Source organism: Papio anubis, unplaced genomic scaffold (assembly GCF_008728515.1).
Source record: "Papio anubis isolate 15944 unplaced genomic scaffold, Panubis1.0 scaffold71, whole genome shotgun sequence".
In the NCBI taxonomy this organism is placed as follows: Eukaryota; Metazoa; Chordata; class Mammalia; order Primates; family Cercopithecidae; genus Papio; species Papio anubis.
This window is the reverse complement of record NW_022167319.1, coordinates 307,146-329,385: the sequence shown is the minus strand read 5'-3', so window position 1 is coordinate 329,385 and position 22,240 is coordinate 307,146. Positions and strand designations below refer to the sequence as shown.

General features: G+C 35.8%; 1 protein-coding gene across 3 annotated transcripts in view; it reads left to right on the top strand.

Annotated features, from left to right (window-relative positions):
- Nucleotides 1–399: 399 nt before the first annotated feature.
- LOC116273453 (protein FAM214A-like) overlaps nucleotides 400–22,240 on the top strand; it is a 34,016-nt gene continuing 12,175 nt past the window's right edge. The window contains exons 1-8 of one of the 3 annotated variants that reach the window (XR_004181777.1): nucleotides 400–896; nucleotides 2,684–2,886; nucleotides 3,213–3,338; nucleotides 4,098–5,910; nucleotides 9,249–9,362; nucleotides 13,240–13,319; nucleotides 14,181–14,289; nucleotides 20,694–20,852. Coding sequence is in view for 2 of the 3 variants with exons in the window: in XM_031662513.1 (XP_031518373.1) it covers nucleotides 2,747–2,886; nucleotides 3,213–3,338; nucleotides 4,098–5,910; nucleotides 9,249–9,362; nucleotides 13,240–13,319; nucleotides 14,181–14,289; nucleotides 20,694–20,852 (2,541 nt within the window). In the remaining variant the exon portion in view is untranslated. The remainder of the gene's footprint in view (nucleotides 897–2,683; nucleotides 2,887–3,212; nucleotides 3,339–4,097; nucleotides 5,911–9,248; nucleotides 9,363–13,239; nucleotides 13,320–14,180; nucleotides 14,290–20,693; nucleotides 20,853–22,240) is intronic. The other 2 variants (XM_031662513.1, XM_031662512.1) reach the window with 2 other exon arrangements.

Genomic DNA, 22,240 nt, shown 5'->3' with positions numbered 1-22,240 from the left:
TTTTGTCTTACTCTCTGAATTTTATAAATTTCTCAGAAAATGTGTTACTTTTTAATTAGAAAAGTAAGCCACCACACCTGACCCAAAAATATAATTATTATAGGCCAGGCGCAGTGGCTCATGCCTGTAATCCCAACACTATGGGAGGCTTAGGCGGGCAGATCACCGGAGGTCGGGAGTTCGAGACCAGCCTGACCAACATGGCAAAACCCCGTCTCTACTAAAAATACAAAAATTAGCCATTCATGGTGGTACATGCCTATAATCCCAGCTACTTGGGAGGCTGAGGCAGGAGAATCGCTTGAACCCAGGAGATGGAGGTTGCGGTGAGCCAGATTGTGCCATTGCACTCCAGCTTGGACAAAAAGAATGAAACTCTGTCTCAAAAAAATAATAATTAGTATTATTATCATAGGATGATAAATGTATTTCTAAACCTTCAGTGTTTTAACTAATGTTTATGTAAAAACAATTCCATAATTTTAACCAGTTCAACTAGAATTTGGAATTATCCATCATCTCCTCACTTCTGTATAGTTTGTGAATCAAGAGTTTAGTATATTTTGATTGTCTTGATTTTATTATTTTCACTCTTTGTTAAATGAATATTCTTAAATGTGTAATGTGACATTAGTTATTTTAGGCAGACCAGATGAGTTCTTACTAAGAGTACATTAAATTGAGGACCCTTTGCCCCTTTTTTAATATCAGATACTCTGGATGAATATTTTGAATATGATGCAGAGGAGTTCTTGGTCTCTTTGGCCTTGCTGATAACAGAAGGACGAACACCTGAATGTTCTGTAAAAGGTCGAACAGAAAGCTTTCATTGCCCTCCAGCACAGTCTTGTTACCCAGTAACTACCAAACATGAATGTAGTGACAAGCTGGCCCAGGTGAGAATCTTGTGTTGAATGCTTTATATCTTTTATATAAACTAGTTTATGTTCATCATCACCTTTATTTTGTTACAATTATAATTATCACATTTCAATGTAAAATTGATCATAATCATAAAGGGGAAAAAATCCAAATCCTGGACCATAGCTAATAAACTTAGCTCTCAAATAAGGCTCTTGAAGGCATTGCAGGTAGTTTTGCTGATCAGTGGGGAGGTGGGCACCCAGTTTCGTACCGGCCATCTCATAAGCTGGATTTAAGACTATCTATGCTGTTGGATTTTACTTTGTTTATTTATTTATTTATTGGAGATGGAGTCTTGCTCTGTCGCCCAGGCTGGAGTGCAGTGGCGCAATGTTGTCTCACTGCAACCTCCACCTCCTGGGTTCAAGCAATTCTTCTGCCTCAGCCTGCTGAGTAGCTGGGACTACAGGTGCGTGCCACCACACCCGGCTAATTTTTGTATTTTTCGTAGAGATGGGGTTTCACCATATTTGCCAGACTGGTCTCCAATTCCTGACCTCGTGATCCGCCCTCCTCAGCCTCCCAAAGTGCTGGGATTACAGGCATGAACCATGATGCCCGGCCTGCTTTATTTTTAGAATCTCAACCCTGGCTCTTCCACTTTGTATTGTTATTCATTTGGTAAATTGATGTTGTTATGATTATTTTCCCCACATTAACCAATTTCCCTTTTGTATTCCTTTTTTTTAATGGTAAGATTTTTGTGTAACATTGTTCAAAATATTTTGGTGTAGGTAGCAAACAATTTGCTTTAAGAATTTTTCTCCCACTTATTAGTTTCTCAAATGTGATCCAAAATTTTAAACTTCAAAAATCTTGTCTATTTTGAGGCCTGGCCAACACGGTGAAACCTCATCTCTACTAAAAATACAAAACATAGCTGGGCGTGGTGGCGGGTGCCTGTAATCTCAGCTACTCAGGAGGCTGAGGCAGGAGAATTGCTTGAACCCGGGAGGCAGAGGTTGCAGTGAGCCAAGATCATGCCATTGCACTCCAGCCTGGTCAACAAGAGTGAGACTCCATCTCAAAAAAAAAGATCTTGTTTATTTTGAGTGTTTAATGAAAATGAGTTTTTAATATTTTGGTGTTCAGATTTAAGAAGTAATCTTTCCTGTGAAATGATGAAATTAATAAAGTAGTCAAGGCTGGGCCAACTCAGAGGCCTGTCAGACATTGGATATAGCAGTTGTTTTTCCACAAGGTAGAGCAAAGATACACTCCTCAAGAAAATTTGCATTACAAATGTTCAATACAGCCGGGGCACAGTGGCTCATGCCTGTAATCCCAGCACTTTGGGAGGCCAAGGTAGGCAGATCACCTGAGGTTAGGAGTTTGAGATCAGCCTGGCCATCATGGAGAAGCCCTGTCTCTACTAAAAGTACAAAAATTAGCCCGGCATGCTGGCGGGCGCCTGTGATCCCAGCTAATTGAGAGGCTGAGGCAGGAGAATCGCTTGAACCCGAGAGGCGGTGGTTGCAGTGAGCTGAGATCGTACCACTGCACTCCAGCTTGAGCGACAGAGTGAGTCTCAGTCGCAAAAAATTAAAATAAAATAAATGTTCAGTACTAATCATTGCACTCTAGAGCTCACTAGCATAGATCCATTATTAAATGAGGAAACCTAGATAGCATTCTGAGCAAAAGCTCTACAATAGATGACTCATTTCTCATACAAATGTCTACTTTACAATTATAATTTTCTATAATACAAAATTAGGTGGGTTTTTGAGACATTTTGCTCATATTCATTTTCTCTAAGTGCCGCCAAGCCAGACGAACTAGGTCTGAGGTCACATTGTTGTGGAAGAATAACCTTCCAGTCATGGTGGAAATGATGCTACTACCAGACTGCTGCTACAGCGATGATGGGCCCACCACAGAGGGAATTGATCTAAATGATCCTGCAATTAAGCAAGATGCATTATTATTAGAAAGATGGATCTTGGAGCCAGTTCCTCGACAGTAAGTTGTTGAACGTTAGTTCAGAGTTGTTCTTGGTAAATCACGTTTTCCATTACTTCCTATAAATTATTTTAATGTATCATGTCTTTTAATTCCTCTATTTATGTAATAAAATTGAGATAGTATTTATATTTGGCACTAAATATGAGTAAATGTAGTACTTACATTTAGTAGTTGTGACTTCAAGTGACATCGTAAGTGCATTCCTATGCTCTTCAAAGCACAAATCCTGAGTGATAAGTTTATGGATATCAGCTTCTGCCATTCTAAAATTCAGTCATTTTGTACGTGCTTACATTTAAATTATGCTTTGTTACTTCCCTTAGGAATGGTGACCGATTTATTGAAGAGAAGACACTTCTGTTGGCTGTCCGCTCATTTGTGTTTTTTTCTCAGTTAAGTGCGTGGCTGAGTGTTTCTCATGGTGCTATTCCACGAAATATTCTCTACAGGTATGTCTAGGGCCAAAAAAAAAAAAAAGGACAGTGCATATTCAAACACCTTGGTTAGCAACCGAATGGTATTTTACCTTTTAAATGGATTATTTCCTGCAATTCTAAATATAAATGGATAAAATTTACTGAGGTTTTTCAAAACAAGTTAGAGAGATTTAGATTGAATCAGTATAAATTTTGTTTGTTGTATTAAATTTGATATAGAATAATATCAAGAGAACTTTTAAGCTTACTTTAGAGAACCAATGGACTTAATGCTACTATTATAAAGTAGAAAAGTTTTCTGGGCTGCTGAATTTCTGTGTTTTACTTAATTTTTGGCATCTTGGATAATGTTAACAGGCTGTTAACAATTAGCTGTTTAGCTAATTGGCTTTTTAGGCAAATGGCCATGAGATAGGGTGTCTCTTAATCACCTTGCACAATAAAATTAGCTGAATCCATTTATGTACTAGTAATTACAAAGTCCTTTTTTTCTGTTTTAACAAATATTTTTAAATTATAATATTCTTGAGCTTTAATGCTTAAGTGATCTGTGTTCTTAAAAAGGTCATCTCTTCCAAGCATAAGCTATTGTATTACTTACATTGGTTTTATCAGAATTATATGCATGGTAAAATGGCTAAAAGTAAACCTCAGTGGTAATTAATGCAAACAAAAATAAGTGTATGACTGCTTTACATTTACAATAATATGCAATAATAAGGATATAACCTTTGTAATCCATTAATACAGTATTTTTCTGTGTGATTCTAGAATCAGTGCTGCTGATGTAGACCTACAGTGGAATTTTTCACAGACTCCAATTGAGCATGTGTTTCCTGTTCCTAATGTTTCTCACAATGTTGCCTTGAAAGTCAGTGTTCAGTCCTTGCCCAGACAATCTAATTACCCAGTTTTGACCTGCAGTATTCACACTAATATTGGCCTTTATGAGAAAAGAATTCAACAACATAAACTTAAAACCCATCAGCACCATAATCCAAATGAAGCAGAACAATGTGGTACAAACAGTTCACAGCGTCTGTGTAGCAAACAAACTTGGACCATGGCACCTGAAAGTGTATTACATGCAAAAAGTGGCCCAAGTCCAGAATATACTGCAGCTGTCAAAAACGTCAAACTATATCCAGGCACTGGCAGTAAATCTGACCATGGGACATCTCAAGCCAATATTCTGGGCTTTAGTGGTATAGGCGATATAAAATCACATGAAACATCAGTGAGAACTTTAAAATCATTTTCAATGGTTGATTCCAGTGTCTCTAACCGCCAGAGTTTCTGGCAGTCAGCTGGTGAGACTAACCCTTTAATAGGCTCTTTAATTCAGGAGCGGCAAGAAATCATTGCAAGAATTGCCCAGCATTTGATTCATTGTGATCCAAGCACTTCACATGTTTCTGGACATCCATTTAATATTCAAGAGTCTAGTTCACTCCATTCAAAACTTTCCCGTGTTTCACAAGAAAATGAGAATGTGGGAAAAGGTAAAGAAACTTTCTCCATGTCTTTTGGTAATCCAGAGTTTACCTCCCCAGAAGACAGCAATGAGGGGAAAATTCGACTAAAACCAGAAACTCCTCGAAGTGAAACTTGTATTTCTAATGACTTTTCTTCTCATATGCCTGTTGCAGAGACTAATCCTTTGATAGGCTCTTTACTCCAGGAGCGGCAAGATGTTATTGCAAGGATTGCTCAACACTTGGAGCACATTGATCCAACAGCATCACATATCCCCCGGCCGTCATTCAACATGCATGACTCCAGTTCAGTTGCATCTAAAGTGTTTAGGAGTTCATATGAAGACAAAAATTTGTTGAAGAAAAATAAGGATAAGTCCTCAGTTTCCATTTCTCACACAAAATGTTCCTTGTTAGGAGACACCAGTGATGGGAAAAACTTAGTATCTAATAAATGTTTTACTTCTTTTAAAAATAATAGTAAAGAAAAGTGTTCTTTGAAACGTCAAACAAGAAATCAATGTCAGAACAATCCTAGTGAAATCATCCAAAGTACATATCAGGAAACACGGAACAAAAGTTCTAGTTTGTCGACTTCCTCAATTTTGTCTCAGCACAAAGAAAATAACTTAGATTTGACAAGCAGATTTAAGGAGCAAGAAATGAGCAATGGAACTGATAAGCAGTATTCAAATTGCAGCAGTATTGACAAACAGATTTGTACAAATAAGTATAAGGAAAAAATAATAAATGAGAACTATAATCCAAAATTATTTGGCAATCTTCAATCTGATGATTCAAAGAAAAATGACTCAAAAATAAAAGTTACTGTGTTGGAAATGTCTGAATATTTGAACAAATATGAAAGCATGTCCTCAAATAAAGACTCAAAAAGGCCTAAGACATGTGAGCAAAATACTCAACTCAATAGCATAGAGAATTACCTCAATAAAGATAATGAAGGTTTCAAATGTAAAAAGTCAGACCAATTAAAAAATGAACAGGATAAGAAAGAAGATCCAACTAATGAAAAATCCCAAAACTATTCTCAGAGAAGTATGCAAGACTGTTTTTCTACGTGTGAGCAACCAAAAAATACAGAGGTATTGGTAAGTAACATCTAATATGTCAAATATAATTCTGAAATATTTGTTATGATTTAAATTTTGTTCACAGGAGATTTAGTTATAAAGTCCCAAGGTTCCATTATCTATAGGACACACAATCTGATACAGCAATAAACCTACAGAACTAGTATTAACATCCTTGCAAATAACCCACTCTCTTAAGAACAAAAAGTAAATGGAGGAAATAAAGATCAGGCTGTTTAAAAACTAGGAAGTGGTACCTTTTTTTAAAGCTATTAATAGGACAGTAATTGTTTTCATGAGGTGTTACGTCTATTATTTAGGTCTTTTAGCTCTGTTCTCCGCCTGCTCCCCCATCTTAAAGGCCTCTTTTTCTTCTAGTCAGAAGCACCCAGGCCAGGCACAGTGACTCACAGCCTATAATCCCAACACTTTGGGAGGCCAAGGCAGAAGATCACTTGAGCTCAGGAGTTGGAGACCAGCCTGGGCAACATAATGAGACCCTATCTCTACAAAAAAAAATAAATAAATAAATTAAAAATTAGCTAGGCATGGTGGTACATGCCTGTAGGCCTAGCTATTTGAGAGGCTGAGGTGCAGGAATCACTTGAGCCCAGGAGTTCAAGGTTGCAGTGAGCTATGATTGTCCCATTGCATTCCAGCCTGGGTGACAGAGTGAGACTCTGTCTCAAAAAAACAAAAACAGAAAAAAACCAACCAACCAAAAAAAAACACAGAAGCACTCAGCTTTTTAATATTTGATCTGTAATGTCAAGAGAATACTATATAATATTTATAAAATATTACTAGGATTTTGTATGTTGCTTGTATATAACGTTCAGTTATATTACATATTAGGTTTCTGCAAAAGTAATTGAAGTTTTTGCCACTGAAAGGAATGGAAAACCTCGATTGCTTTTGCATGAACCTAATAGGATACTTGGTTCTTTGTGGTACTTCACCATATGGGACAGGTAGGACAGTTATGAGGAAACTGGGACTCAAAGAGAATAACTGACATACCAGTAGCTGTACAAAGTCCTTAGTGATTCAACTGGCACCCTCACCCCAGTCTCTTGACTCCTAATCCAGGCTCCTTTCTACTACCTGACAATAATCAAGGACAAATTTGTGGACTATACAAGTCCTTGGTTCATCCCTCCTGTTGAGAAAACAAATTAATCCCTCCTGCTGCCCTTTTTTGTTTATTTCAGCACTTACAAACAATTCTTGGAGTGTAAACAAGAGTCAGAAATCAAATTTGTATTAGCTTAATGTATTATTTGTTAGCAGGTCCGACCCAATATTAGCGGTGTGCCGATTGTGCTATGCCATTGGTCAGTTAATGACTTTCAAATTGTCTATAGGGAAATCACCAAGCTACTGGTCAAAACACCTGAGTTCTAGTCCTGGCTTCACAGTTTAATCCTTGAGTGACTATAAATAAGTCATATTACTTCTAAAAACCTGTTTCCTCAATTTTACAAGATTCATGATTAATATCTTTTGCCTTAGAGCAGTGATAAACAATTTATAAATATTTTGTAGTCCTTAATGTACTATATACATAAAAGATATTTTAAGTTATTTTCATTTTATTTGATTTCCTACCGAACTACCTTTTAATTTCTAAAAATCATTAGGCTTCACTTTCCTTTACTTTTCCAAGCAGTATCTCAATTATATGGAAAACTTCTTCTTAAGTACCTTGATCCAAGTCTAAATGACCTTGGTTTGTCTTTTTTATCACTCAAATTCGTTTTTCTGGACATTTCAAAATTATGTCATGTTTCCAGTTTATATTTTTCTTCAGAAGATCTCACCCTAACATGGGGTTTAATCAAATGGTAGTTTCCAATTTTCTAAAAGCATAATTGTCACAAAAACCTACACTGGCCTTAAGAATATTCGGTTCTTTTGATCCTGTTATCTAATAGGGAGGCTTAACCCTGGCCATGGTATTTTTCAAGCCCACTAAAATTCATTTTTTTCATGTACCTGTTTTAAATATAATAAACAGTTTACTGTGTGCCCCATCTGAATATTTTACACATGTTGACTTACTTAATCCCTCTCACTTTGATACGAGATTAAGTGATTTTACTAACTCCAGTTTACAAATGAGGACCTTGAGCTAGGGAAATTACATAACTTGCCCAGGTCACAAAGCTAATAAATGGTAGAGCCAAGACCCAGAATAGTATTTTATAATTTTTATTCATGTAATTTTTATGAATTTCTGATCTTTGGGTATAAGCTTGTCCAGTCCTTAAGAATTAACCTATTTCTTGTATCACATCAAAAACATAGTGCTGTGACTGCATTATATATAATTTTAAATTTACAGTGTTTCTTATATTTCTATATGATGTTCCACCAAATTATATCATCTGAAAATGGTTTTAATATTGACATAGTTTTATATTTTTCATTATACTAGTATTTATATAATATAGTAACATTATACTAATTTTTCCTGTGAGTACAGTAGTCGCCCCTTATCCATGGTTTCCTTTCCATGGTTTCAGTTTACTCATGGTCAACCAGGTCAGAAAATAGGTGAATACAGTACAAAAAGACACTTTGAAAGAGAGAAAGACTACATTCACACATAACTTTTATTACATCATATTAGTATAATTGTATTTTATTATTACTAATCTCTTATTGTACCTAATTTATAAATTAAACTTTAGGATAGGTATGTATAGGAAAATATATATATATTGTTTGGTACTACACGTGATTTCAGGCATCCACTGGGGTTCATGGAATATATCCCCTGAGCATAAGAGGGGACTACCATAGTAGTTTTTTCACAAATTGAAATAATCAAATATTAGCTTGCTAGATGATAAATTCTGAACAAACATGAACATATAAGGCATTTACATTTGGACATATTTTCTTTAGAACTTAATTCAACATATTACAATAACCATTTTAGACATTATTTTCCAATTGAAATATATATATTGTGTGTAAACATAAGATGTAGATATACAGGTTGAGCATCCCAAATTTGAAATGTTCCAAAATCCCAAACTTTTTAATTGCTGACAAGGTGCTCAAAGGAAATTTTCATTGGAACGTTTCAGATTTGGGATTTTTGCATTTAGGGTGCTTAACCAGTAAAGTATATAGGATGCAAGTATTCCAAAATTAGAAAAAAAATCCAAACTTCTAAACACTTCTAGTCCCCAAGTATTTTGGATAAGGGATATCCCACTTGTATATCACCAACTTCACCAGCAATACCTCAGAATGTATTAGGAACGAGTCTAAAAATGAAAAAGCTGTCCACATTCTTTAAATGGTATTTAAATATTACAATTAAAATCTAATTATTTTCCTAACAGAGAACTACACTGAAACATTCAAATGTCTGGCGAAAACATAATTTTCATTCCTTGGATGGAACTTCAACCAGAGCCTTTCATCCTCAAACTGGTTTGCCTCTTCTTTCAAGCCCTGTAAGCATTTTTTTTTTTTCTTATCTCATGCTTAGAACTTGCACACATCTGAAAGGTTTACAAATAATTTCATTTGAATTTTAATTGAAAAAAATTTAAATATCTTTAAATTTCCAGTTATGAAACATTTTATTTTTTGATCACACATTTAACAGCTATGTGATAATACAGGGAAAGACAAAAATGTGAATAAAAATGAAATGTATTAGAGTTATAAAATTTCTCTGAAATTCTTTTGCCTAACATTTTAACTGTTACTAGATGTGAAAAAAGCAAAAACCATCAAGTGGATTTGTATCTTACTGATACCACTAACTGGGTCATCTGCAAGTTAAATCTATTGCTGTTTTTGATTTGGAATCCCTTCACTTAATCATCTTGAGACATATAAATCTGTCCACTCCTCAATTACAAATAGATTTACAGATCTGAGTGCAGTGGTTAAAAGCATCACTTTGGAGTCACATTGACTTCCCCCTAGTTATGCGACACAATCTCTTGGAGTCTCAGTTTCCTCATATGTAAATCAGGATGATAATGTCTACCTTAGTGTTGTGAGGATGGTTAGTATCATCCCTCTTTCATGTAAGCAGTCAGTAGTTAGTTGGTATGGCTACCATTTCAGTTAAACTTGAGGTAAGCAGTAAATTGTGTAGCAGAACTAAAAATCCTTTTAATTTGCTACAAACGTATTTTTAGTTGTATGTGTTTTTTAGTAACTAGAAAAATACAGTATCTTGTATATGTTCAAAAAATAATTATTGGACAATAGACGCAGAATTTAAATGTATAACGTGGACCTCAGACTTCTATTTTAGAAAAATTAAAGTCCAAACAACTTTTAAACAATTCCAAATGGTTTTTGCTGTTTTTTAAAAAAATTCTTATGGGTACATAATAGTTGTATATATTTATAGGGTACGTGTGATGTTTTGATACAGGCATACAATGTGTAATGATCAATTCGGGGTAAATGGATTATCCATCACTTCAAGCCTTTATCATTTCTTTATGTCAGGAACCTTCCTATTTCACTCTTATTTTTAAATATACAATAAATTATTGTTAACTGTAGTCACCCTGTTACGCTACCAAATACTAGATCTTATTCATTGTATCCAACAGTGTTTTTGAACCTATTAACCATTCCCACTGTATCCCTGCTTCCTCACAACTCTTCCAAGCCTCTGGCAACCATCCTTATACCCTTTATCTTCATTAGTTCAATTGTTTTTGTTAAGCTCCCCCATATGAGTGAGAACATGGAATATCTGTCTTTCTTGCCTGGCCTATTTCACTTAGCATAATGTCCTTCAGCTTCGTTCATATTGTTGCAAATGACAGGATTTCATTCCTTGTGTGGCTGAATAATATTCCATTGTGTATATACTACATTTTCTTTATTCATTCATCTATTGATGGACACTTAGGTTGCTTCCATATCTTGGCTGTTGCAAATGGTGCTGCAGTAAACATTGGAGTGCAGCTCTCTCTTTAATATACTAATTTCCCTTTTTTTTCCTTAAGATATATGCCCACCAGTGGGATTGCTGGGTCATATGGTAGTTCTATTTTTCGTTTTTTGAGGAACTTCCATAGTCTTCTCCACAGCGGCTATACTAATTTACATTCCCACTAATAGTGTATGAGGGTTTCCCTTTTGTTCCATTCTTGCCAGCATCCATTATTGTCTGTCTTTTGGATAAGAGTCATTGTAACTGGAGTGAGACAGCATCTCGTTATGGTTTTAATATGCATTTCTCTGGTTAGTGGCATTGAGCATTTTTTTATATACCTGTTGGCCATTTCCATGTTGTCTTTTGAGAAACGTCTGTTCAGATTTTTTTTGTCCATTTTAAAATAAAAACTCCAAATGTTTGACCTACCTGTGCGGTGATTTAAAATGCCCAAGAGATCAGGGAAAAAATTTTCAGCGTCTTGCTAGTGTAAAAAGCACCACAGACTTCTGGTCAATATGGTGGACTGAGTCAATATAGGAAGACACTTGCCCCTTCCCCCCACAGAGGTTCTAGAAGAGGTATAATAACTTCCAAATGCATAACGTTGTGTAAGAGCAAGAAAGAAAAATTCCCAAGGAGTAACCTGGGTCAAATTTTGCTCCGCTAGGATATTTGAACCTAAAATAGCACTAGGGTTCAATGCCCCTGCTGAGACAGGAGTCAAGGCTGCAAGTCTGTAACAATCTTAGCTGAGACCAGATTCTTCATAAAGCCAGGCACAGGGAAGACTGGCCTTCTCTAAATGAGAGAGGGGGAAAAAATATCCATCTATTTACTCAGGGGTGGAGTACATGGGAGGAAAGGAAGCACCCGAAAGAAATTGTACCTAAATCTAAGCCACACATAGTAGGGGTTCTGAATTTATGCTACCTGTGAGATTCAGAGATGTCCAGCTAAGAAATAGCCATAAAAACTAAAGAACCCATGAAATCCATTTAGTATTAGTAGGGGAAACATGAAACTATCCCACATCTATAACCCAGGGCAGCAAAGATTTATTTTTATGGAAGATACCTCTTACTGAAGATGATCTTAGAGGAAAAAAAAATTACAGAGCACCTTAAAAGAATCAGCAGGAGCAAGAAATGGAAGGATGCACATATAGGAACTCTGTTATCAGAGCAACTTGAGAGTTAAAAACTCTTTTAAGTGTTCTGGGAGAGAAATGAAGGCAAAGATAGGGAATTTAGATGAAAGAACATGGATTTGAACTAAATAGAAATTCTAGATATGAAAAATACATGAAGTGTATACACACACTTGCATGCGCATACAGATGAATTAAACAGCAGACTAGGATCAACTCAATAGAGATTTTGTGAGTGGACGGACAAATATTTAGGAAGCACCTAGAATGAAGCACAAAAAGGAAGAGAAATAGTAAAACACGAAAAAGCCATAAAGAAAAGAGAATGAGATGTTCAATGTAAGTCTGGTAGAAGTTTAAAAGGAAAGACTAAATAGAATAAGAAAATGCAATATTAGAAATGAAGGTAGAGAACTTTGCAGAATTGAAGACATGAGGATTTAGATTGAAAATTTCACAATTAAGTTCTGACTACAGTAAATAACATGGTGCACTTGTACAGCTCTCCAAAATGTTGAGGTGGTTTAAATTTTCAGTGTCATCTGTCTCTTCAGTCACCAATTAGACCAGAGAGTCAGGTACACATATTTAATATTCTAGAAACGAAACTGTCTAACTTGTATGTTGTGTATGATTTTACCTTTAATTAACATTTAGGTATTTTATTTTAGGATATTTTGAGCTAGGTGGTGTTTTGCTTTAAATGTAATCTGGTATACAATGATGGTTGAAAACCTAGGAGTGTAGTACTTTTCAAATCTATTCTCTGTAAAACATAGGATTCTTGGAAATGTTGCAGTAGGTGGAATGGGCAAAGAGTGGGCAGTGCTGGCGGGACCTCAGGCTCCTATCTGTATTTTTGTTTTTTTGGTTTTTTTCCTTTTTATTTTAAAGTTGGAAGTGTTTTCCACCTCCCCAAAAAATAGAGAAGTATATAAAAAAGCAAAATATTATTTATACTATATATTGGAATTCCATGCAATTTTTTCCATGTTTTTCCAAACAGGTTTTGGAAAAAACTGTTTCTGCTTCTTAAAAAATCAAAACATAGTAAAAGTGCTTTTATTAATCATCTGTCTTTTCAACACTAGTTAATAAAGTAAAAATAAGAACAATATGTAATGAACAGCATGATTTTAAATAAGCAATTATAGGAGAAGTTGTAGTATTTCAAAGATATGCTTAAATTTCATTTAAAAACTCTTTTATCAATTCGAGAAAGAAATTACGGGTTTTTTTTTAATATCACAAATGATCATTTTGACTTTAGGTTCCTCAGAGAAAAACACAATCAGGTTGCTTTGATCTGGATTCTTCATTACTGCATCTGAAAAGCTTCTCATCTAAAAGGTATTTATCTCAAAATTCATTTGTGTGTTTCAAACAGAATTTCACAAAATTCTGGTCTTTAACAATAAATAATGTTGATTCTAAAAATCAGAATTGTAACAGGAATCTTATTTACAGCATGATACCATGTACACACACAGTTATTAAGGATGAGTGTGGAAGGAATTAAGGCAGTGAGTAGCAACTATATAGTGGTCATCATAATGAACTCTTACATTGGTTTTAACATTTAAATGGTTTTATATATTTCTAGTTACTAACCTCTACTACCTTTCACTCTTTCAGGGGGGAAAAAAAAACAACCCTGGCCATTTTTTTCCCTGTTGGCAAATAATACTCTGATTATATTCTTTAGTGACAAAATTTTGCCCTTGTATTCTCATACTTAAAATAAGATTGATATAGAAGTCTGAATTATTTATTTCCAGTAGATGCCACTATGTGATATGTTCTAAATTCCACCTCGAAATCTTTTAGGATATGTGTGTGTGTGTTTATAAAATATTGTAACAAAGATAAAATCTGATTGGGAATTTTAAACTTGAAATTTTATATTGTAAAATTTGGTAACATTAATATGGTAGTTTGAGTAGGATTGTTCAGATTTTCCTAATTTTGTACATAATATTATGTACAAAGTAATAATATTGTGCCTTGGCTTGGTGGCTCACACCTGTAATCCCCAGCACTTTGGGAGGCTGAGGCAGGAGCATTGCCTGAAGCCAGGAGTTTGAGGCTGTAATGAGCTATGATGGTGCCACTGTACTCCAGCCTGGGTAACCGAGTGAGACCCTGTGTCAAGATTAAAAAAATAAAGTATTGTGGCTAATGTGTTCTTTTGCTGATTTGTTTTTCTAATAGTCCTCGACCATGTTTAAACATTGAAGATGATCCAGATATTCATGAAAAACCATTTTTGAGTTCTAGTGCTCCACCTATAACAAGTCTTAGTCTCCTAGGAAATTTTGAGGTAATGTGCTTTGAAACTGTTTTTTAAATGAAAATTTTATACCCTAGGTTCCAGGATGTCATTTTATGTCTTTAACTTTGGTTGTGAAAAAGAAATAAATAATTGTCTTTTTTCAAGCCTTGAAATCTTTTTACTTTATTTTCACAAGAAGGGAAGTCAGAATTGTTGGCACTGACATCTTAGATTTGGGTAGCTGGTAGTGGAGAAGAGAAGACCTGGTGAAATTAGGTTGGATTGAGGAATCTCGTACTTAAGCCAGGAGGATAGATTTGGCTACATCTTCTTACTTGGTAAAATTGGGTCTAGGACCCAGAGAAAATAATGGGGGACTATTAGCAGCCTCTTCATAATCAGGAAAGTTGATTTACAAAACCAAAAGGTTCTCTGTACTTTATTTGCAACTTCTTTGTAAATCTACAGCTATTCTAAAGTAACAAGGTTATTTTTTAAAAATTCAAATAAAGATTTCTGATGTGTTTACTCCCAATATTTTACTTGGGGTCAAGTAGAAATCATGGGTTTCAATTGTCTATAATTAGAAATCAGCTTAACCTTAAACATGAACGTGTAAATGACATTTTTGAAGTGATTTTAACTGGTGAGTTTTTTTAGGGGAAAATAATTAAAATTTTGTGTTTTTAAGATAGTTTTACAGGAGTTGTGTTTTGATATATTAACCATTTGCTTTATAACTATTTTACTAGTGAAGCTATCTTCCAAAGTTTTAGTGGGAATGAAAAGATATTTCATGGTAAGTAAGTCTTTTCCATGTCACTTCCAAGGTATCAGTTCAAAGATGTCAAGCTTTCTATTCCTCTTTGTCATCAAATTAAAAGTGCATAGGCCATTGTGAGGGTCGGGTGGCTCTGCAGCCTTTGTACTACAAGAAATTTTTTTTATTGCTCCTTTTGAGGCATGCATGTACTACAAAAAATGTATAAGGGAAAAAGAAAGTAGTCTGATATGTGAAAAGTTTAGAAAAGGGAGTGTATTAGGCTGTTTTTGCATTGCTATAAAGAAATGCCAGAGGCTGGATAATTTTTAAGAGGTTTATTGGCTCACAGTTCTGCAGGCTTTACATGAAGCATGGTGCTGGCATCTGCTTCTGATGAGGCCTCGGGGAGCTTTTACTTGTGGTAGTAGGCACAGCGGGAGCAGGCAAATCATATGGTGAGAGCAGGAGCAAGAGAGCGAGGGGGGAGGTGCCATATGCTTTTAAACAACCAGATCTTGTAAGAACCTACTATTGCAAGGATGGAACCAAACCGTTCGTGAAGGATCCACCTCCATGACCGAAATAGCTCCTACCAGGCCTCCACCTTCAACATTGGGGATTACATTTCAACATGAGATTTGAAGGAGACAATATGTAAACCATATCAGGGAAGATAGTTAAAAATCAGTACACAGTTTTTTTCAGAGGATTCTATTTGTGCAGATATACATACATTTTTCAAGTGACTTAAGGAAGAAATAGAGATGCTCTGAGACTGTCCAACCCATAGGTCTTATTTATGATGAATTTGATGTTTTCTTAAGTAAATTACAGAAGATATTTCCTCAGCTTAGTGAATTTGACATTCTGTGCAATAAAAGATGGGGTTAGACTTGAGTCACTAAAATGACACATTAGACTTGTTTAGTGAAAACAGGGAAAGTCTTATCCCTGTAATGTTGTTGGGGGAAATCATCATCCTTAGACATTATTTGTGGGGCATTAGGTGGAGTCTGGAAATACATGGACACAGAATAACACCCAAATAGTCTACTAGCTAATAGTCACCTTTTCTTGCCACCATTTAGAGCAAGCTTGTCCAGCTTGGGGCCTAGGACAGCTTTGAATGCAGCCCGACACAAATTCATAAACTTTCTTAAAATGTTGTTAGATTTTTTTTGTGATTTTTATTAGGCTTATCAGCTATTGTTAATGTGTGGGTATATGTATCTACCTATCTATATATAGAGAGAGAAAGAGAGAGATTTTTTTTTTTTTCTTTTTGAGGCAGTCTCACTCTGTTCCCCAGGTCTGGGTGCAATGGCGCAACCTTGGCTCACTGCAACCTCTGCCTCCCAGGTTCAAGCAGTTCTCCTGCCTCAGCCTCCCAAGTAACTGGGATTACAGGAACACACCACCATGCCCAGCTAATTTTTGTATTTTCAGTAGAGACGAGTTTCACCATGCTGGTCAGGCTGGTCTCGAACTCTTGACCTCAGGTGATCCACCTGCCTCAGCCTCCCAAAGTGCTGGGATTACAGGCATAAGCCACCATGCCCAACCAGTGTTAGTATATTTTACATGTGGCCCAAGACAATTCATATTTTACATATGCCCCAAGTCAATTATTCTTCCAGTGTGGCCCAGGGAAGCCAAAAGATTGGACACCCCTGATTTAGAGTTTTCTACTGCAAAACCTTGTCATCATCCATTCAATTCATCTGTCCTGTGATTTTCTTCAGTCAGTTCAGTCAAGCATAATACAACCATTGGAAATGAGTTATTTTTCCTATATGAGGGAATCTTAGTGCTTTCTGTCAGTATAAAATAGCTTGTATATTCTAGAATTGTATATAAATACAGTCACACAGTATGTACTCTTAGGGGGGTGGCTTGTGGATTTATTTAACTCAGTGTCATTTTTTTAAGATAATCCGTGTTGTCCTGTGTATCAAGAGTTCATTCATTTTTAATGCTGTTGTATGGATAGACCACAGTTTGTTTATTCATTCACCTGATTTTAGACATTTGGGTTGTCACCAGTTTGGGGTTATTAAAAATAAAGCTGCTATAAACATTTGTGTATGAATTTTTATGTGGACATAAATTTTCATTTCACTTAGGTAATTACCCAGGAGAGGAGAGGAGAGGAGAGGAGAGAATAGAATAGAATAGAATAGAATAGAATAGAATAGAATAGAATAGAATAGAGTAGAGTAGAGTAGAGTAGAGTAGAGTAGAGTAGAGTAGAATAGAGTAGAGTAGGTAATAGGATAGATGTATGTTTAACTCTTAAGAAACTGCCAAGCTATTTTCAAAAGTGATTATACCATTTTAATTTGCATCAGCATTGTATGAGAGTTCTAGTTCTTCTACATCCTTGCCAATGTTTGCAATGATCAGTCGTTTTCACCTTAATTATTGTGGTTTTAATTTGTATTTCCCTGATGACTATTGATGTTGAGCCTCTTTTCCTGCACTTATTTGCCAAATAAGCATATATGTTTTCCAAGTCTGAAGTTTGGCTGTACATTTTTGTGACAGTGTCTTTACAAGAGTAAAAGATTTTAAGTTTTTTGATGTCTAATTTAGTAACATTTTCTTTAATGAATCTTACTTTGTGATGTTGAATCTAAAAAAACATTGCCTAGCCCAAGGCTTCTTTACACTAGTACTGTTGACATTTGAGTTAGATAATTCTTCTGAAGGGCTGTTTGTGCTTTGTGGGGTGTTTAGCAGAATCTCTGGCCTCTACCCACTTGATTCCAATAGTACCCCCGTTTCCAGTTCTAGTAACCAAAAATGTCTTCATATATTACCATATATCCCCTGGGTGAGAACCACTGGCTCAACCCAAGGTCACAAAGCTTTTTTTCTGTTTTCTTCTGAAAGTTTGTGTTAGCTCATATGTTTAGATCTGTCATCTATTTTGAGTTGATTTTTACATGATAGGAGGTGTGCAGTCAAGGTTCCCTTTTTTATGCATATGGATGTTCAATTTTCTAGTCTTGAAATCAGGTAATGTGAGTCCTAACTTTATTGTTTTTTCTCAGAATTGCTTAAACCATTTTAGCTCCTTTGTTTTTTCATATAAATTTTAGAATCAGCTTGTCTATTTCCACAAAATAGCCTGCTGAGATTTTGTTTGGCTTACTTTAATATAGATCAATTGGAGGAAAATTGACATCTTAAAAATATAAAGTCTTTCAGTCCATGAAATCTATTTATTTAGATATTCTTTTATTTCTTTCATCAGTGTTTTATAGATTTTAGCATGCATATCTCAGACATCTTTTTTTAAAAAAATAGGGGTAAGGACTTTTCTCTGTTACCCAGGCTGGAGTGTAGCTGCGTGATCATACCTCATCGCAACCTCGATCTCCTGGGTTGAAGCATTCATCCCACATCAGCCTCCCGAATAGCTAGGACTCCACACTTGCACCAACACACCCAGCTAATTTTTTAAAAAATTTTTGTAGAAATAGGACCTTGCTGTGTTTGCACAGGCTTTTCATAAACTCCTGGACTCAAGCAGTCTGCTCACCTCAGTCTCCCCAGCTGCTGGGATTACAAGTGTGAGCCACCACGCCTAGCCCAGATTTTTGATATATTTTTGTAGATGTATACCTAAGTATTTCATGTTTTCTGGGATATTGTAACTTAAAAATTGTCAATTGTTCATTGCTAGTATTTTTAAATGAATGTATGTGTGTGTGTTATCTATAAAAAATCAGTGATCTTGTTCAACTCATTAATTTCAGTAGATTTTTAAAAATAATCCTTGGGATTTTTCTACACAGACAGTCTTGTCCTCTATAAATAGGGATAGTTTTGGCTTTTTATTTTCATGCCTTTTTTTTTTTTCTTGTCATACTGCACTGAGTGGGGCCTAGCATATATGCCTGTATATTAAATTTACAAAAATCTAAATTATCTCAGATAGAGTCAGCAACTAATATTGGTCATTTGCCTTAATCCATAAACATTTTTGTATGTGCCTCTCCTATGAAAATTTTTTGCATCTTCAGAATGGACTTCTTATTTAGGACACATTAGTTGAGTACTTACTATATGCTAGGAATACAAAGTTTAAATGATAAAGTTCCTGCCTTAGAGACGTTTATTGTCTACTGGAGAAGGTGGGCATATAATTTACCCAGATGGGTAAATAATTTATAAACTCAAGTAATTAGCATTGTAATAGAAGTTTCCTAGTACTTGTATATCTACTGTCTCTGCTAAAAAGGGATTGAGGAAAGCTTTACTGAGGAACTGTCATTTGAGCTTGGTCACAAAAGATGAGAAGGAATTTGCCGAGTAAATTTGTGCAGGAATCAGAGATTCTAGACAAAGGGAACTGCATGTGCAAAGGCATATGTGCAAATGTAAAAGAGCATGGCGATGTTGGAAAGGATCAGCTGGAGCTGGAGCATGGGACTCTGTACATATTGGGAGAGATGAAACAAGAGGCATGGTGGAGCTTAAGTGCTGTGCTATGAATGTTGACCTCATTCTATAGACAGCAGGAAACAAAGTTTTTAAGTGGTAGATGATACTATAAGCCTTTAAAAAAAAAAAAAAGAACTCTGGCAGTACTACAGAGGATACACTACAGATAGAAAGACTAATTAGAAGATGGAGCGTTAATTTAGAGGAGAGGTTATGAGGATCACCTAGGTCACTAGGATAGTGGTGGTGGTGGGGATGGAGATGAGGCCATGAGACTGAGAGGTAAAATCAACAGGATATGGATTGGATTGATTAGAGGGCAAAAAGGAGATATAGAAGGTTGATTGTGACCCAGGTCATTTGGCTTTATCTTTTTGATCAGGAGATTAGAATTGCTGATATGTCACTGTTTCGCATTTAGACTACACAAACTTTTAGAATCATGAGGCTTTGTAACCTTTCTTTTCAAAGAATTGAAGGAATGCTACTCACGTTTCATGATGTATGCATATATGTGTTGATATATGTATATAAAATAAAGCTTGTGAAAAGTTTTATATGTTTCTCATAACTGGGAAGATAACCACTAAATTGTTAAAAGTAGTTATCTCACTAAGTGACCTCGGGTGAGGGATGGATAAGGGCTTCTGTACTATTTCTGTACTTTTAACTTTTCATAAATGCATGTTTTTATGTTTTAAATTAAACGAAATAAAACTTGTCACATACTACAGTATTTATAAGAGAAGCAATTATTTCTTGGTTAGAATTATAAGTGCTTGACTTCATCTTTTAATGGAACTTCCATATATAACCTGTTAGGTTTTCAAGTGTTTCTCTGTGCCTAGCACCATGAATAGGCACTGCGAGGGATAAATACCTGCTCTGATAGAGCATATTTTTAAATTTACAGATATAAAAACAACGTAGTAAATAGTTAGGCCTAACTAATGCTGAAGTTGCAGGAGAATTCAGTGTGAGTTGGAATAGTGAGAGAAGACCAAACTGTTGTAGGATGGTAGAAGACTGATGGGAGATGGAGTTGACTTCAAGTCAGATGAAAAGCAGAAATAAGGACATGGCAATGGTAACAACCACTGTTCTAGTGCTAGAAAGCATAGTAATATATTTCTTGTTATCACTTCTCTGCCTTTAGGCTAAGTGTATATTTCTTTAAATAGAAAAAAAATGAATGTGTTAGCTTTTTAAATTGAGTTATAAAAATTATTTTGTCTTCCAGGAATCTGTCTTGAACTATCGTTTAGATCCTCTCGGCATTGTTGATGGTTTTACTGCCGAGGTAGGGGCAAGTGGTGCTTTCTGCCCCACACATTTGACTCTTCCAGTTGAAGTGTCATTCTACAGTGTTTCAGATGACAATGCTCCCTCTCCTTATATGGCAAGTATTTTTTATATTGTGTGTTTTCCTGCCAAATCAACCGACTTAATAACAAATTTCTTTAAGTGCTTTGGTACAATACTTGAAAGTATAAATCACTTCCTAAGAGCTGAATACAAACTAACATGCCAAAATATTACCTCACGACTTCTTTCTAAGCTAGTTCAAACAACAGATAACCTCTTTTACATTTAAGGATGGTACTAAAAACGTACTTGTTTCTCCTTGTCTTGAAAAAATGGTAAAAATTGATTAGTGACACTGTAATTCCATCGTGCTGAGTTCACACACATTCTCAAATGCTTACTGTGCACTCGGCCCTCTAGTCCTACAAGGCTTTGGTGACATAAGGCTTCTGTAGGGCCCTTTTACTCCTTTTTCTCCTGTTTAGTTTGGTTTGTCTTTGGGCCTATTCTTTTCTAATCCTAGGGTTCTTTTTTTTTTTTGGATAAGCTCTCACTCTGTTGCCTAGGCTGGAGTGCAGTGGTACAGTCATAGCCCACTGCAGCCTCAAACTTCTGTCCTCAAACCATCCTCCTGCCTTGGAGCTCCTAAGTAGCTGGGTCTGCAGATATGCGCCACCATGCCTAGCTCATTTTTATGTTTTGTAGAGGCAGGGCCTCCCTATGTTGCCCAGGCTGGTCTTGAACTCCTGGCCTCAAGCAGACCTCCCACTTTGGCCTTCCAAGTGTTGGAATTACAGGCATGAGCCACCACAACTGGCCTAATCCTAGAGTTCTTTAGGATACTAGCTACTTCAGACTCATGCTAATGTCTTAATGGAGAGTGAAATAACTAAGAGGAGTTAGAGCAAGCTTGTCCGGCCTACAGCCCACATGCAACCCAGGAAGGCTTTGAATGTAACCCAACACAAATTTGTAAACATTCTTAAAACATTATGATATTTTTTGTGTGATTTTTTTCTTTTTTTAGCTCATCAGCTATTGTTAGTGTTAGTATATTTTATGTGTGACCCAAGACAATTATTCTTCTGCCAATGTGGCCCAGGGAAGCCAAAGATAGGACACCTCTGAGTTATAGTGTTGAGCCTTAAGATCAATTTATGATTTTACCTTTCTGATTTTTTTTTATTCCAATGGCTTGTGGATAATATAAGCATTCATTTGCAAAAACGATACTGAGTACTAGTATATGATTAGTATCAGCCCTCCTCCAAAAGACAAAGAGAGGTAAGTAGCTAGCTATGCAGGTCTGTAAAAAGTTGACAGTGATGGTATCAAATATGGAGTCAAATCTGGGTTTTCATGTTAGGTGTTACTTTTGAGAAATGCAGATTACTGTAGGCATTGAACATTATAGCCTAGTCTTGCTGCTTGAATTTCCTAACTTACTACCTGGCCCAACTGCTTCCTCTCCTAACATGCCTG